Source organism: Gavia stellata, chromosome 15 (genome assembly GCF_030936135.1).
Source record: "Gavia stellata isolate bGavSte3 chromosome 15, bGavSte3.hap2, whole genome shotgun sequence".
Classification (NCBI taxonomy): Eukaryota; Metazoa; Chordata; class Aves; order Gaviiformes; family Gaviidae; genus Gavia; species Gavia stellata.
In genome coordinates, this window is record NC_082608.1 from 17939255 (window position 1) to 17957334 (window position 18080).

At 36.9% G+C, this 18080-nt stretch overlaps 1 protein-coding gene across 1 annotated transcript in view; it reads left to right on the top strand.

Moving 5' to 3' along the window:
• Positions 1 to 14164, top strand: part of CDYL2 (chromodomain Y like 2) — a 55979-nt gene extending 41815 nt beyond the window's left edge. The window contains exons 4-7 of the mRNA XM_059824758.1: positions 5652 to 5824; positions 10441 to 10651; positions 11405 to 11548; positions 13806 to 14164. Coding sequence (XP_059680741.1) covers positions 5652 to 5824; positions 10441 to 10651; positions 11405 to 11548; positions 13806 to 13964 — 687 coding nt within the window. The 3' untranslated portion in view covers positions 13965 to 14164. The remainder of the gene's footprint in view (positions 1 to 5651; positions 5825 to 10440; positions 10652 to 11404; positions 11549 to 13805) is intronic.
• The last annotated feature ends 3916 nt before the right edge of the window (positions 14165 to 18080 follow it).

Consider the following 18080-nt stretch of genomic DNA (forward strand, 5'->3'; position numbering starts at 1 on the left):
CTTGCTGGCAAACAAGAAGCGACTTCTTGGGCATCGGCCCAGGCTGCAGCCCATGATCATTCACACCACAAAATCCAGCACCTCCAATATTGGCAATTCCACATCCTTGCTGGCAATAGCAGCAAGAATCCAAGGAACAGCCATAGGTGAGACAAACTGACAGAGTATTTTAGGGACGTATACAACATTTTCAGTTTTGATGCCTTTTATCACCTGTGAATAGAAAGTACAAACACAAAATTCCTACAAAATGAAGAAAGTGTGTTTCATTTTGTCAAAAGAAATGCTAACTTCAAGCTTTAGTAGACATTCAGTAAATTATATTTGCCAAATAGTAAATTATTAATTCACTCAGAGCAGGTCTACTTGGTGTGGTTAAAATAGTGCTCTGGTTATTCTTGGCCATCTATGTTAGGAAAAAAAGAAAAGGTGTGCACTGCCTACAATCATTATAAAATTAAGCTTATACAAAATCACTCTCACCCCTAAACAACCCTGCTTCCCTTTATGCTTTATCTTAATCTTCAGATGAAATTTAAGTTTTGTTCAACCATTGGCCTCTGCTATTTATGCCAATTTAATTAAAATAATGAAGGACTGATTTATTAAGGGTGGGGGGGGGAGCTTGGAGAAGCCTGCCTGAATCTTTATCCTATATTTTTGGTAACCACATCACACCTGTTGGTTTGTGCAGGTGATTTTAGCATGAAACGTGCCGATGCTCCTCCCAGCAGCTTTTGCACTGATTGAAGTTGGCTCAGTGCCACTCTAGTAATTGAGTTTTTTCTACAAAAATGTTCAGGCACTATAGAAATTCTTTCTTATGTTTTACAAGACCTTATAAAACTTCCAAGCCAGGGTCATGAAACAGCACAGCTTGTTTTTATTTCAGTGGCTTAGGCTTGCTACTTTTAAAATTCATTTTTAAAATAGACACGTAAGCTATCTCATAATTTTAAATTCCATTAGGGCATTTTCTCTCGTAGGTCTTTTGCTGCTTCTGAAGTTCTTTTTCCAGTGATGATGATGCTGTTTTAACTCAGCACATTTCAAGGATCCAAATTCTGTTTCAAACTTAAGGTTAAAAGGATCAATCCACTGTTTTTACTTTACACTATTAATAGAGCTAGGAATTAATATTCCCCTGAATTAAAAGCAAAACATACACTAAACAGCTAATATTTCCATTGAAGACCGATATAACTACCTCAAGTACACTTCTCATACAAAAAAATCAGGTTTCAAGTTTCTAGCCTTGAGAATTAGAAGGTTTGAAGTTCTACCAGGTGCATTTTGGAGCACTGGTTTGCCTTCACTTTTCCTTACTTACAACTTCTCCTAACTTTAAAAAAAAAAAAAAAAAGAGACAGGTACAAGTTTACTGTTATTTGGCTTTGCTCTCATACAAAGACAAATTGGTCTTTTGGTCAGTACTTCTGCCTGAAGCCAGCCTTACAGGTTCCTGAGTCCTTTATTTATCAAACAGCAAGGACTCAGAATCTGTTTACACAACGAGTCAGTAAGTAACAAAAAGTGTATTTATGTAAAAAGGTACGATTGTGGAAGAGGTTCTAAGAACAACTGAATGGCTTTAAAATTTTGTTTTACTGTAATATTTACAGAATATTTACCTTTAAGAATATCAACAGTGAATCCTTAGAGATTCAGAAAAGTTAACCTTTTAAACTAGTATTTCTATTTATATGAACAAGAGACTGCTGTTCAGGACACTTTGTATAATTACGGTGATAAATTCCCAGCTTCCTGATTTCCCCAGAATGTAAGCAATATTGAAAGCAAAAGGCACCAAATGCCTTTTAAAATTTCCTACATCCAGTGAAAGGCATTAAAATAAGCTCTTAGAAGTATAATGAAGTTTTTAAACATTTTATGTTTATTTTGCAATATAAGGTGACCTATTAAAGAACTAACCAACTTATTTTCTTGACCGGATTAAAAAAATAAGCAACTTTTGAGAAAGTCATAGTTTTATTATGTATTTAGGTTTCAATAAAACAGTAAGTGAAGCATTAGGCCTGGTCTAAATTTACAATTCGATAGATTTTCATAAGCGAACGAACTGACACATACTGTTTTGTAAATACTTCCTCAGAAATATTAGTCAAATGCATGCATATAAAAATACTGTCCCCACAACTGAAAATTAACTAAAAGTTTATAAAAAAGCTAATTAAAAAAAGCATGGAACTGGAGAATACTGCTATGGAGCCCTGTAAATAGTAATATTACAGAATCACAGAATCACTACCGTTGGAAAAGACCTGTAAGATCATCAAGTCCAACCATCAACCCAACCCCACCATGCCCATTAAACCATGTCCCGCAATGCCACGTCCACACGTTCCTTGAACACCTCCAGGGATGGTGACTCCACCACCTCCCTGGGCAGCCTCTTCCAGTGTTTCACCACTCTCTCAGGAAAGAAATTTTTCCTAATATCCAGCCTGAACGTCCCCTGGCACAACTTGAGGCCATTTCCTCTTGTCCTGTCACTAGTCACTTGGGAGAAGAGACCAACACCCACCTCTCTGCAACCCCCTTTCAGGTAATTGTAGAGAGCGATGAGGTCTCCCCTCAGCCTCCTCTTCTCCAGGCTGAACAACCCCAGCTCTCTCCACCACTCCTCATCAGACTTGTGCTCCAGACCCCTCACCAGCTTCGTTGCCCTTCTCTGGCCACGCTCCAGCACCTCAATGTCCTTCTCTGAGTGAGGAGCCACTAGATCTGGTCCACTAGAGAAAGTAAAATTTAATTGGACAAATGCCATAGTTATACCAAAATGAGGGATGGTTTAAGGACCATGGAAGAGAGAAAAAGAGTATGGACTCTGACAAAGAAATATAACCAAAGACACATAGTATCTCTATATTTGAAAACTGAATTCACTACTGCATTCAATGGAAATTTGTACTTAAAACCAGACAGCAGTTCTGAACTAAAATTATATTTGCTTTACAGTACTGCAGTTTAATAGACAGTTCTGTAACCCTACAGACAAACCATCTTTTTTATTTATATTTTATTGTTAGTAGCTTTCCTATAATCATATAAACAGCTGTAGGGAAATACCCATACCCAGATAATCAATGAGGAAAGCCATGATGCCAAGGCATTCGGAAAAAACAGGGGACAGCAGGTTGGCTATAACTGGGCTGAGTGACAAGGTGACCAGGTGACTTTTGGACTGCACCAGCAAAGGAATCATGGCATAAACCAAGGGAGTGAGAATTGACTTTGCTGGCATTGGTGTATTCCAGTGAGCCTCTGAGCACCTTTTGATGATAAAGGTAATGACAAACTGACAGATACTTTAGAAAAAAATACTTTTTGAAGACTGAAAACACTGATACATTGTGTTTTCATGGTTTCTGATGCTGTTTTCTTTTGCTAGAAACTAAGTGGAGCAGTGGAATTGAATTTCTACTCCTGCTCAAAAATACTATCCAAAATACTGTCAAAGCCTTCCCATTTTCAACTATATCTGAGAAATCAATTCCTAATAACAGACTTTTAATGTCATCCTCTCCAAAACATTGAAAAAACAATGATAGCAGAATATTGCTTTTTCCCACAAGTAATATAACTTCAGCTCAAAAGTTTGTTATACTTTCAGATGGCTTTAGCCATCCAAGTCAATGAGGGGTAAGACAAAAAAGAGACAGGTTTGTAATGGTAATGATGTGTTTGAAGGATAGCAGTGGTAACATCAATGAGATGGTACATATCACTGGAGGAAGGGGAACGGTAAAGAAACTTACTGAATGGAGTATCCTATTGTGGCATCATATTTAAAGCAACACTCCTCATTGTATATAAAAAAGTTTGACTGGTATTCTCTGATATTATTTATACATCCTCCCTAAGAAAGAGCAGATTTTGAGAACATTTAAAATAAACTAAAAGGACAGTCCGGCATTTACATGGAACCAGGAAAATCAAAATATGTATCTTTTTTTATTACAACATCTACCACCACCTAAAGTTTTTTTTTAACTTTGAACAGAGGTTTTAGGGGTTTTTTTTCCTCTGTTTCCCCTTTACAAAATGTGCGGGTTTGCTATGTTTTTACCAATTGAGGGCTCAGACAGCCTCTGAGAATAAACAGTACTTGTAAAATTGCCGATGACATTTTTGTACCTGCAGAAGAATTTCAAATACAATTCCAAATTCTGCTGCTTTTAATTACTTCACTTCCACCCACTGTCACATACTTGGTATTACAGGCGTTCTGAAGTGCACTTGTAAAAGTGAAGCATCTAAAAGTTCACCACCTGCTTTCTCATGTCCCAGACTCGGCAGCCAGTAACGATCATTTTTACGCAAACAACACATACGGAGAGCAGGCAGGCAGCATCGCACTGCATGGTTTGAATATACAAGTTCAAGCTTAGTCTCACAAGCCACAGGATTTCTAGTGAAAGGCTACCTAGAATGGTATAAACAAAACTTCTCTTCTGTGTTAAGGGATGTTTCTTAAATAAGGGACTTCAGAGATCTAAAGGATTTTGGAAACATAAAGTAGTGAAAAAAATAATCACAAGCTAAAAATCTTGGGTTTCTCTCACATGGAAACCATATTTAATCCCCCAACCACCTTTTGCTATCTTTTACCTAAATTTACCCTAACAGCAAATCTGTCAGTACAAAAGAAAAAATTTGACTCAACAGGACCTGTCTATAGGAGACACTTTGACATGTGAGTATGTTTAAGCGTAGGAGGTGTCACACTAGATGAAATCATGGCCCTTGAAGTGAGGAGCAAATCGCTAAAAGAGAAGAGGGGAAGCTGAAATGGCTGAAATAAATTACAGCCTACAAAGTATGCTGAATTGTGACCAAACAAGACATTACCCATCAGAAGTCTATGAAATAGTATTTCCTTTTAAAAATCATTAGAAAAACAATTCTGCTCAGATGAAAGGCCGTTTTATTACCATACCAGCAGCTCAGTTCTATACAGATTTTGATTAGGTTTGATTTATGGTGCAATTAATAGCTTGATCTAGTTGTAAATCAGAGTGTAAAAATGTCTCTCTTTCAAGTGGCTTTTTTGCTCTAACTTTTGTAGACTTTAACAATATCACTGACCACAGAAAAATGAATAATACATTTGTCATGTTGATGTATATGATGTCCTCTTGTCCTGCCTTGCTCTGGTTCAAGTCGTGTAAACCAAAGTAGTTGAAGAACTGAAAACTGGGGTTTATAGATTTTGCTTACAACCTGTTGAGGTTAAAAGGCTATTGTTGTGATAACCGTGTTACTGAGGATACAGTGATGTACACTGAATATACACGTTGAAAATAAAAAGGTGATATTTGAAATTTTTAAATTGCAATCAAATAGCATAAGCTAGATAGAATTTCCCGTACAATAAGCAAAGAACAGCCAAGTTCTAAAAACTCTTTGAATTAGTAAGCATCTACAAAGCACTTCCAAATATAAAATATTTTGTAAATTCTCAGTGTTACCATTCTAAGTATATTAAAATTATATAAATATATATAATTGATGTAAGTATTAATAGTGCCCAAAATTTAAGTCTCTCAAAATCAATAAGGTTTGTAAAACTAGGGAAATGATATTGCAACGGCATGCATGTCGAATTGTTTACTTTTCTTTATCCACAGATCATGAAGGAAGTTCGGAGAGCATTGTGCAATGCATCAGCTGATGACAGTAAACTCTTACTTCTCAGCGCAGTGGGAAGTGTATTCTGTAGTGGCCTAGATTACTCATATTTAATTGGCAGGTTATCCAATGACAGAAGAAAGGAAAGCACTAGGATTGCAGAAGCTATAAGGTGACCCAAGCTTACCTATGATCTCTAAATTATGAAATGCAGTGTGTGATTTTGAAGATATTTATCAGGTCCAAAAATGTTGTATATTTAAGTGTTGATTGCATTCTAATTATAGTCCTACAAATTTGTTTAGTAAGAAGAACCTTGGACCTTTCCTTATTAGAAAAGAAAGCACATTTATTCCAGTGCTAATATCCATAGGGATTTATTTTATTCCAATTCTCTGTATTTAATATTTCAAATCATTCCTCCAAATTCAAATACAACTGTTGTTGTTTTTCCAAATTAGCTATTGCTTTATGTTCTAAAGTGGTTCCTGAAAGGCAGATATTTTACTTGTTTTAATGTTCATCATTTTAATGATTTTAAGTACAAATGGGAATCCATGGCTTCCTCATATTCTGTTGAAATAGCAGTCTGCCACTGTATTTCAGAACCTTATTAGAAGGGTCTCCACTCTTTTTCTTAAACTGAAATTACTTAATATATATGTAAATGTAGTTTTATTTTCATAACTAAAATGTGACTTTCCTTATATAACCTTAATAGAAATCCAGGGTTTATGACATGAAGTCTACAAATCAATCTGCACAATACATCACCAAGTATTTCCATTATCCACAAGGCATACTTTATACATATTTGGCAGATCTTCCAGTATAAATCAACATTACTCCACTAAAGCAAATGGTATTTCACCTGTCTGTACCAGGAGAGGGTTTGGTCCCTTTTTTTTCCCCCCACTTCTACAAATAAATACTATTCTTCTGAGAGCTTTAAAACTTAATGCAACAATTCTATGAAGGAATATTAAAGAATTTGTTTTACAACAGATCTTTATTGTGCATATATTAGTGTAACATAAGATCAGGTTTAGTTGTTACTTGACATGTATTAACCACCAATTATCTTGGTTACAACTACTACAGACCAGTTTGGATTCTCAATTTAATACTTTTGAAATTCTCAAAGTAGTAATTATTTTGAAATAATTTAAAATGTACCTCTTAAATATAACAAATTATGACGTGTTTTTAAGACCCTAGATATGCTTGAGTATCATGTAGTGATATTTAAAAAAAGAAAAACCCTTTGAAGGACACATCCTAATTTGCATTTTTTTTTAATGAGAGGGATTTTTAATCATGTGGAACCAAAAAAAAGTGAAGAAATTCACTATTCTTGTTTGAAAACACAGGCACACTCACACTCCATTAGAAGATAAAAATTTAATATTATTCGTGTAAATATTGTGTAGATAGGTATTGTTATACATGTTTACATTTATCTACATACATTTAATATACAGGTATACTTATCAATTCAACATTTAAATGAGTATAAGCCAGACTGATACTCAGTTTTTCTATCCTTGGACTCACAGAACACTTCTGAAGTACTGGTACAATGCACTGCTCCTTGTCAAGAATGTCGGCTTCAGGCCCACTGGAAATAGATTTTTATTGTACTTCTGGAAACAATACACTACGTTTTCCATTTAGCACTCTCTGTGCTTTCTGTGAACAAAGGACTCAACTCATGGAAAATATACTGTAATAAGAGTAGAAAAAAATGTACACTTCGCTTTTTCACTGGTTAGGATGTCCTAAAACACATTAACGCATCTCTGCCTCCACTGCTTTACATCAAGTTAGACTTGTATCAAAATGAAATTGAAGTCTTGATTACCATGTGTTTCCACTTTTTAAAGTATGGATCTCATATACTGATTACAACTTAAAACTGAAGTTTAAATACCCATCAAGTCTTATCTCACATGAATGATGTATTCATTTGGCCCCTGTCCTCATCCACTGCCTTTAGGGCTTGCGACTCACAGATGTGTGGCCCCGTAGCTTCTCTCTAGGTACTGAACATAGATCCATCAGCCTGAGCTGCCACCATCCAGACATGTGTCCAGCACTGCACTCACTGGAAGGCATTCCCAGCATCAGTCTCTCTTGTCACATCATCAGTCAGGCATCATTATGTGACCCTGTACATAAAATTCTGGGTGTGCTCAGAAGAAAACAAAGAAGGATGACTTGACTTCCTCAATTTCTTTATGGTCTTTGACTTAAGAGCCCTGACCTGCAGCAAGACCTCTGCAGCAATGCAGAGGTATCTGAGCATCCCAAAGTGTATTTGATGGTCAACTTCCCACATGTCCTCTAGCAAAACCAAAAGCCTTCTGCATGTGACACTTTTTCCTATATTTGAGCTTCTCACTCTACTGTGCAACAACAGTTACAATTTTAAGTCCTTTTCAAAGACTGCCTTGAATTGAAACAAGGATCTTCTAGCCCAGAAACTACATGTGGGCATGTGTGAACTTATGGTTCAGAGACATAGAAACATGCCAGGTTCTGGGTACAAAGATGATTCACTGAAACAAATAACATACCAAACAGGGAACACAGATAAGTGGAGTGCTGGACACTGCAGCTTCTGTAGACCAAATGCAGGCATTTGTTCCCCTCGTAAACTCCCAAAATTGTAGCCTTCCACTCCATCCTGTAGGTAACATGTTCCATACCCATCCATTGTACAATCCTCTGTGCTCCCCATCCTTCCCTCATGACAGAGGCTCATTGTGTCTTCTCAATGTTCTGTTCCACTCTCTCCCCATCTCCAGGTCCTCCCTTCCTTGCTCACTCATATGAATCTTGCACATTTCCTTCAACCCTTCCCCTCCATTAATGTGTTATGCTTTGTTCTTCCTCCCCATCATCTAACCGTTTCCTCTCCACATCCCTAATTGCTTTTCCATATTCACTTCCAGTCCCATTTATCAATGCATGCTTCCTGCTTTTCTCCACAACACTGTTTTCTTCTGCCTCCACATGGTCCTCAGATCTGCTGCCACCATTTATCCATAGTTTGTTCTTTTTACCTATCAATCTTTCGTCACATCCCTGTTCCCATCTGTAGTCCTGCTTGGAAGGCTTACTTGCTTAACTACTAAGGAAGGTTCTCAGAATTCTGGAAGTAATCAGATGCAGTGATCCACAGTCATTACTCAACCATAAACAACCAAAGAAATAATGAGATAAGGGAACAGCATTGCTTCTGCAAACAAAAATGAACCACAACTCTCCTTAACCCTGCCATCCTCTAGAAAGAAATGGTCTAGAACAGACAAATGTCATGTTCCATATTTCACTTTGTCTTGCTGCTGATCTGTTTTATTATGCACTGTGTGAACTGAGCTGCATCAATTCCTATGAGTCTCTATTTTCCCATAGCCAAAATCAACTCCTTACTAGGTAGCCTGAAAAACGGAACTCATTCATTGAACATTTATGCTGGGTCACCTCAGACTCTTCATTTTCATTTAAAATATAGCCAATGCCCTTGCACTTCAGTCCAATAAAACACTTATCTTCGGTATGTTTTCCATTTTTTTGCCAAATTGCCACTATAACCTGCAAGGCACACCTCCTGTTCTCAGATACAGAAGTCTAGGTCTTTTTGACCTCAGTGGGAGAGCTGCAACTCATCAAAGGGCACATTTGACAAAATGTTCTTTCCTAAAATCTGTCAGCAAAGGTGCACTCTGCATCTAATAAATACCCAGTGCAGGAACAGAATCTCCTCTTTTGTTTTGAATTTGATTTGTACATGTCTCTTTTCTAAAGTAATTGAGCATCTCGTTTGCCTCCATATACCTGCTGTGCACTGAGCTGCTGGAGCCCATAATTTGCCCACATTTACACTCATGCTTTTTCCTAATTGGTGTATAGGCTGTTCCATTCAACAGATGTCTTTCCGCAGTTGCTGGTAGTAACTTACTTAAAATATCTCCTCATTGCACAGAATTCAACGTGTTCTAGTTCATTCATCCAGATGAATCCGATCACATTTACTTCCCCATTATTTCCCATCGCTTAACATGTACTGTTGTAGGCAGGCAAGGGCATCTACTTTGCTATGTCTTTGCCGAAGACATTTGCAATGAATGAAGACCACAGATCACTCACCTAATTCTTTCCCTGTTCAAACATTTCCCTCTCTCTCTGACTCCCCTTTGTGGGTCTTGTTCTTTCCACTGGTGTGCCATAAATGTTTACTATCTCCCAATCCATTGATGGGAGTTGCAGTAACCTTTGACATCATAGGAACTTAAGATAACTTTTTGAAAAAAATAAATATTCAGCAACCCACCTATGAGTTTCCTGTCTTTCACGCTATAATACGTTCATCAAGTTAGCCAAACCAGATCGTCAGAATTCATACTAGCCATTGTGGAGCAAACTGAGAAGCACTATGTGTACAAATTCATGAGTTACTGGTCCGGAAGTAAAACTAAACCTAACCAAACCATTCTGCAGAAAGTACCACAGTCAGTGCATTCCAATTAATCAGTTCATATACAACATATACAAAACTATGTAATATCCCAGGTACTCAGAAAGATTAAATAACTAAATATGAGCAAAATTTTCCATGTGCAAACTAGAAAGTCTCTTGCAATTCTGACTTCATAAAACTGGGCCATGGCATTTATTGTGTTCATCTGTGGTTCTAATTTGTTTTCAGATTAAGTACTTTAAGCTTGGGTATTTATCTAAGTGTTACTTCTGTATTCAAGACATTCCTTTTATTTTTTATTTTAGGGATTTTGTAAAAGCTTTTATTCAGTTTAAGAAGCCAATTGTGGTTGCTATCAACGGCCCTGCTCTTGGGTTAGGAGCTTCTATTTTACCACTATGTGATATCGTTTGGGCAAGTGAGAAGGCATGGTTTCAGACACCATATGCAACAATCCGACTCACTCCAGCTGGCTGCTCGTCATACACATTCCCACAAATTCTGGGTGTTGCACTGGTAAGGTTATCCACCTCAAATTGCTGAAGAACCTTTCTTAAATTCATGCTCTTCTTTCTCTCTTTAAAAAGTAAAACAGAAAGCAGCTGTTTCTCTTAATTGTCATGAATGGAAATGAAACCTGTGGAAAGTTCATCTAATCCCTACCATTTTCTTATCACAAAATGACCTCAGAATTCAATGTATTACACATGCTGTACACAAGAAACATGGAACACAGGTTGAAAAAGCAAAGATTGCCGAGATCATGGTAGAATAGAGAAGAAAAGCATTAGAAGAATAATGTTGCAGAGTACTTGTCTGTATTGTGTTAGGATTGTGCAGTAACAGAGCAAGATACTGCTCTCTGCTCGCTCAAGACAATCCATAATAATTGCAGTAAGGTTGCTTAGTTTTTACCAGTATAACAAAGCACAATTTGCCCCACAAAGTATTTCATACTAGGTTCCGTGACTCTCGGCACAGCATCACTGTATCACTGACAGTTACTCTTGTAAAATCAGCAATACAGATTCATCATGCATGCCAGCACATTTCTCTTAAATTCTCTTAAAATTCTCTTAAAAACCCATGCTGTGCTCTGGCCACCTGCACAATCCATAAATAGCTACTGAAACTCCTTTTAAAGTATTTTGCAGTATGGAAAGACATAGGAGACCATTTGTAAATTTAATCTTGAAAATAGTAGGCAAGTATGGAAAATTTTTAAGGTAATTATAACCCAAGATCACAAGTAATCTTTTGGTTTCACAGGCAAATGAAATGTTGTTCTGTGGGAGAAAGCTGACAGCACAGGAAGCCTGCAGCAGAGGACTAGTGTCACAAGTATTTTGGCCAACAACATTTAGCCAAGAAGTGATGCTACGAGTGAAGGAAATGGCATCCTGCAGCGCAGTGGTAAGGAATCAAATCCCTTTGTGATTAAATTACATTTCACAGAGGCAAGGTGTGCTCCCAAGGCTCATCACATCAGAAAGGTGGGTCCTCAGTTTCTACAACCATACGTGTGGAAGAGGGCTAACAACAGAAAATCTGGATAGGTATCAGTGAGCTCGGGGAGCTTCCCATTTTTCAGGGATAGAGAGGGTTGTTTCCTTTCCTCATCTTCGCATTTATTCAGAATGAGTGGAACCTCCTTGCCCCAGATTTTGAAAGGGGATTTTAGCATAAGTTTCCTTCATGAAGGCGGAAGAGTCTGAAACTATGCAACTGTACTGGGAAATCTCTGTAGGGCCAGTAAGAAAATGTATTTGCCTTTCACATTGTCCCGGCCTACTATGTTTCAGCTGAGTCTGCCTTCTTTTCTGCACCTGCGTAGTTCCTGATTCTGCAAAATGTTCTACACAGTGCACCAGAAGGGTAGGATAGTGCCAGCTAACCTCTACTGTGAAGGAGAGGTGAGATCCAGACACAGAGGGATTTGAACACAGTCTGGTCACAGTGTATTATAACTTTCCTTTTGTGTACATAAAAGTGGAAAGAAAATCCTTTCCTATTTTTACTTCCTAAGGTTTTTTCCCTTCAGGCAGATATACTCCTATTCTGGGCACATCCTTGTTTAAAAAAAATGCAGTGAAGAAGGTGATACTGGCTGCAATAAAGCTGCACTGAAGTGCAAATTGCTGCAGTTTCTTGCTATACTTCCTATGCCTGAAACTGTCTTAGCATCTCTCAGTTTCATTTAAAAGATCTGTTGTAAAAGAGAAGGTAGAGACACAGGAGATTTTTAATTAAATGAAGTGTAGATTAGATCTCAAAAGACATTCAGAATGAAACTCTGGAAATGTAGCATAAGCTTATTTGATCAAGCTGATACAATGTGTATTATATGAGTTGGGAAAACCTCTGGGCCTTACTGAGAATTCTTCCTTCCTTCACTGTTATCGGCTGCCAGTGAAATTTTCTCTTGAGACCTGTTAGGAAGACTGGTGCTAACTTGTGGACAAAGATGAGAGTTAAAACTGTCAAAGACTCAATTTACTCTCTGAGATCCTAAATGCAAATCAGGCTGAAGTCACAAAAACAATGAATATGATGAGCTCATCCAAGTTCACTGTGTATACTTGTTCACAAACAGACCAAAAAAATACACAAGCAATTAACACCATTTTCTTCAGTTAAATAGAAATACTATTTTGGAATAGCAGTGTTGTAACCTAAAACAGATAGCAACTGGGCTTAACATGTAGGTGTTGACAAAGCTGAGTGAAGAGTATGCATCTCCCTTACCATAAACACTGTATTAGTTTACATTAAGTCTTCTGCCCCCAAAAAATCAATAATGTGTGAATTATTAATGGTTATGTTTGACTAGTTGGGTTCCTTGTGAGATACATACTGGTGTTACATATTTCAAAAAGAATTTTAAAGGAAGCAATCTCATTGTGTCTAAAAGTGGGTCTGGGAAAAACGAGCTGAACGATGTGAGCAACCACGGACCTGCTGTTCATGCCGTTAAGAACTTAGAGCGATTACTAAGGGCTTGAGACTGGACTTTCTGTTGTAAAAACCTTAGGCGATTTTTTTATGACGGCTTGTATATGCTAAGCAAATCTAACTCCAGAACACAGTCAGAGGGTGCTTGTTTTGCTTAACACCCTTCTTTTATAAAATATTTCACTTTTATAAAAATTCAAGTAAATAAACTTAAAAAGGTATTTGCAGTAAAGGCGCTTTCCTATTCATTTCTCTTTTGATAAGGAAATGATGCGTGAGGGAAAATTGTTAAAGATGATGGACATCCACATTTGGGTTTCCAACCTCTATAACCTTAAAGACTGCCTTCCGGAAAACAAGCAGCCAATATATCATGCCTCACACATTTTCATTTCAAGGGATCACATTTTCAACAGGAGGGAGTTCAGCTCCTTCTAGTGCTTCATGGCAGATCTTCAATAAACTAAGGTACTTCAGAATCACTCATTCCTTTTAAAAGTGTTGGCAGTGAGGCATAAACCTCAGAAGTCCTTAATTCTTAAAGATGCTGACTATCAGCAAGTGGAGTTATGGCTGTAAATCAAATTTAATTTCTGTGCCCAAAGGAGTTATTTAGATTGTAAAACAGAGTCAGTAGTGTAAAAATGCTGTTCACGCCATTATCTGTATTAATTTTGTCAGATTCGAAATAAAATACTGAGCGGTATTTTGGCTTTAGGTATTGGAAGAGTCCAAATGTCTCGTGCGGAGCTTCCTGAAATCCGGACTTGAAGATGTGAATGAGAAAGAGTGTCAGATGTTAAAACAGCTGTGGAGTTCTTCCAAAGGACTGGATTCACTATTCAGCTACTTGCAAGACAAAATTTATGAAGTCTGATGTCTTGGCCTAACTTAAAGAGAGAATGCTCCACTTGTGAACAGAGTCAGACATTACCTGTGTTTGAAAAGCAGAGGCAATGCATCATTGAGGAATTTGTGACAGTGTATCCTAATACATATGGTTGTGTCGATTTCCTTGTGAGCTACACAGCTGCTTGTAGCTGGTTTGATTTTGTGTAACCGAGACGTAGGCAGGCTTGTTCAGTGCACATAATCTCTACAGAGGGCTGCATCTTTCACATGCTCATCCAGATAAAAGTATACATTCCATGTGCTGAGAAGCACCACTGAGACCCAATAAGGCACACCATCTGCAATGATTGATTTTGTCTGTCCTTCTTAACTTATTCTTGCTGTTGCAACACATCTGGGCTGACATAGAGGGCTCAATCTGAAAACTGGGTCAGCACGATATTTTGTAGACCCAAACACCATACTTCAGAAATATTTTAAATTTTTTTTTCTAAGTTCTAACAGTGTAATGGAAAAGTCTGATAATTTATATGTATAATATGTAAAGTTAGCTTTACAAAAACTACTAGGATTTTTTTCTTTGTTGAATTTATTTAACTTATTTATTTTGTGTTCATATTTAGCTGTTTGTTGATCACAGATCTTATTTTCATACTTCCCTTGACTGAATTAATGGCATCACATGAGAATGCAAACACATTTTTAGCAGCAAATTGTGTAGAAAAATGAAGAATATATAGAAAACACACAGAATGCTGTGGGCAGTAAAAGAAACAGACACGTGAATGCTCCTCTATGTGCAGAAATGTACAAAAAATGTATGAAATAGATTCATTTGCCAGGGTTAAGGGAAAAAAAGCGGATTCTGAAACAGTGAGTCCTCCCTAAGTCTCTCTTCACTTTCTGCCTTCTTGAGGAGCATTGAAGGGCTTGCCAACAAGACGCTTTCTTTAAGTTTACTATATTCCTGTTAGCCGGATGTCAGTAACAGGGTGAGTGGTGCCGTTATGTGGCATCGTACTGTTTTTCAGGTTTAAACATCCCCTTTTGGTCTGAAGTCTAAAAGCAGATCCTTACGAGCCTTAGACTAGTTGCCTGATTCCTCAGGTGTGAGATAATTTCTGCTCTGGAGGCCTCTGGGTTTGGGCCAACAGTTTATACAAGGTGCTAGGTATTGAACTAAGTGGAGGGAGAGGTTTTGGTTTGCTTTTCCCAGCTCACCACATCTGGCCACCCCACCATCTGTTACAAGAACTTACAGCTATCCATAAAAGCAGTCCACAATAAACAACAAAAATCCAATCTGCTATTTTAGAATGTGATCCGAGTACTTTTCAGTGACACTGACTGACTTCTGAACACTGGATCGCTCTCATTTCTTTCTTGCTTGTAAGGCAATTAATATGGAAATAACACAAGCATGCTCTGTGACTTCACCTGCCATTTTAGTATGCCCAAATTAAAACCTCTTGAAGCAGAAGCTTTGCACATTTGTTTGCTTTGTAATTTGTGCGCTTGCTTTCCATCCTTGAGCTCAGTGACTTGATTATGGTTTAAACCTCTGCAAATGAGGCTGCTAGGTTTTCTCCCTCCCAGTACTTCCACAAAGAATTTCAACAAAGCCTTTGTAAAGTTAACGAACAGGTGATTATAGTAAACAGTAGCCTTCAACACATTGATATAATTTCTTTTTCCACAAATAATTAAAAGTGCTGTTTCTATGGCCTAATTGTACCACTGAATTTTAAGGAAATCATTACCCTAAAGGCAGAAGTTCTCATGAAAATTCTTCATTGAAAAGACAAAATCTGGCTTCTAATTAGCCTGTTTTAAATGTTTTCAAAAAAACTTACCAAAACAAGTAACTTGTTTTTACATGTCTGAAACAGAACTCTTTCAGTAACTACTTGAAGTGATAGATGCACCACTTGTTTTATACTAATACGTGCTTATTTCCACAACCTGCCAGCAATGCCACAGAGCACATGCGCAGAGACTTGGTTGAATCAAGGCCCCAGGACCCCCTACTATGCCAGCGTGCGCACGTGAGTCACCTGTATGGCAGTCCCATTAAAATGAGAGGGATTACTCAAGTCAAAACCACTCAAGTGCATACGTGTTTGCACAATCAGGCCTCCAGCATATGACTTCAGAAAAAAAAAAAAGAAAAAAAAGCAACGGAAAGTACCATGATTCCTCAATTTCCTTCATTTCCTTTATTCCCGTCCAGAGAGCCATAACTCCTAGTCATGTGTTAATAAGATATTAGGAAGTTTATTTCAATACTATGCTTGTCTTTTGTAGATAAATATAGAGAAATTGGTCAGCAATGTGAAGGTATGCTTTCCATATGAGATTTCAAACAGAGAAGTTGTTAGACCTTTAAACTGCATCGTTTCATCTGAATTTTCAGAGATCTGTATCTTAGCATTTTTTATGACAAAGGAATGGTTGAAATACATTTTCTATAATTATTTTTCCATTAAAGCAAGCGCTAACCATAGTTAACATTTTTAATTATTCATATCTATACTGTTACTATCTAGTTTTCATGGAATCTATTTTCCCTTCAAAAAAGAGTAATAACAATGTCAAAAGCTTCTTTTCCAGTATTTAAAGATCAGAATCAGTTTTATCTTGTGTTTCTGTCCTTACTAGGTATTCAGATATCTAGATGTACTGTACATATTAGTCTGGGTACCTTTACTAATATTCACAGTATTTAAGATTATAAATGCAATTTGTTGTTAAGTATGTTATTTTATTCTTGTGTAAATTGTTTTGTACAATCTTTAAAAATCTACAGTTTTCCATTTGTAGATATTAAAGGTAAGCAATTTATTTTGTGTTGTCCTGCATGTATATTTTTGCTGTAGATAAGTGTTGCTTAGTTTACTATTTCAGTACATTTCTGTTTAAATGAATAAGCTTACAAACTTTAATACAGTATATATTTTCAGAATATAAACTTTTATATTTCTGTGGTAGGTTAGGGTATGCGTTTTAGGCAATCTTTTTCACTACTATTAACTGTTCTTTTAATCTATAATATAATGGTTTTGTGCCAATAGTTTTTCATTAGAATAAAATGCTCTTTTAATGTTAGGGATGAACAGACAATTTTGGTTGGGGTTTGTTTTATTTTGTTTTTTTTTTTAATTATTATTTTGCCAGCCTTTACAGTTTTAAATGTAATTTATAGATGTATTGCATTTGTGAATAAGCCTTACCATTAGGTACAAGAAATCTTTAAAGCTACATAATCACTTATGTAGTACTAAGGACTTCCCCAAATAATTGCTGTAAGAAAGTTAGCAAATCAGAGTACAGGGCCTTAAGTTTTTCTTGTGAAAAGGATAATACGGGTTGTTTCTTTTGAACAACATAGGTAGACTTGTCAGCATGGGCTTTGTTATATATAAACTGTGCATTTGTGCTCCCAACCACAGTAGTTTAATCTCAGGCTTTGTGTGGCTGGGTCTATAAAAGTCAAATCTGGCTAAAGCCAACGCTCTTTAGGAGACACTAAAGAAGTTTACATAAGAGACTTATAGACAATCTTAATCATAGTACATTTGGGTACTCGGTATCCTAGATGTGTTATCTGTGTCTGCCCAATTAACCGTATGTTTTAAGCCATATTAAATCTCTTTACTGCTACTTTAAATACTACACTGAAAGTCATCCACTAGCTTGCTTACTCACAGACAGGATTTCAATTTTTAGTGAATAAAAATATTATGCCTTCCATAAAAACAAAGGACCAAAGAATTGCATTATTCTAACAAAGCATTAGTTCCTTTGCCAGTGAACTAGTTTGACATTTGTCCTGAAGATCAAATAGTCTCTTTCTGCTACAAACACTGCATTCTCATCCATGTCAAGTGTAAGGGGAAAAGATGGATCCACTGACCTATTGGGAAAGGAGTGACGTTCAGCTAGGATGGCATGTCTATTGGTAAGGCTTATTACCAAACCTCTGAGATGAAGCAAAGAACCAAAAATTCACAAATTATGTCAATGTAAATTTATTTTCAGAACTTGCACAAATAATTAATTGTAGAACTTTGCAAATTAGGCCCTTAAGTTATTTTGTCAGAACACCATGGAACAGACTAAAACAGTTTCTAATATTTGTAAT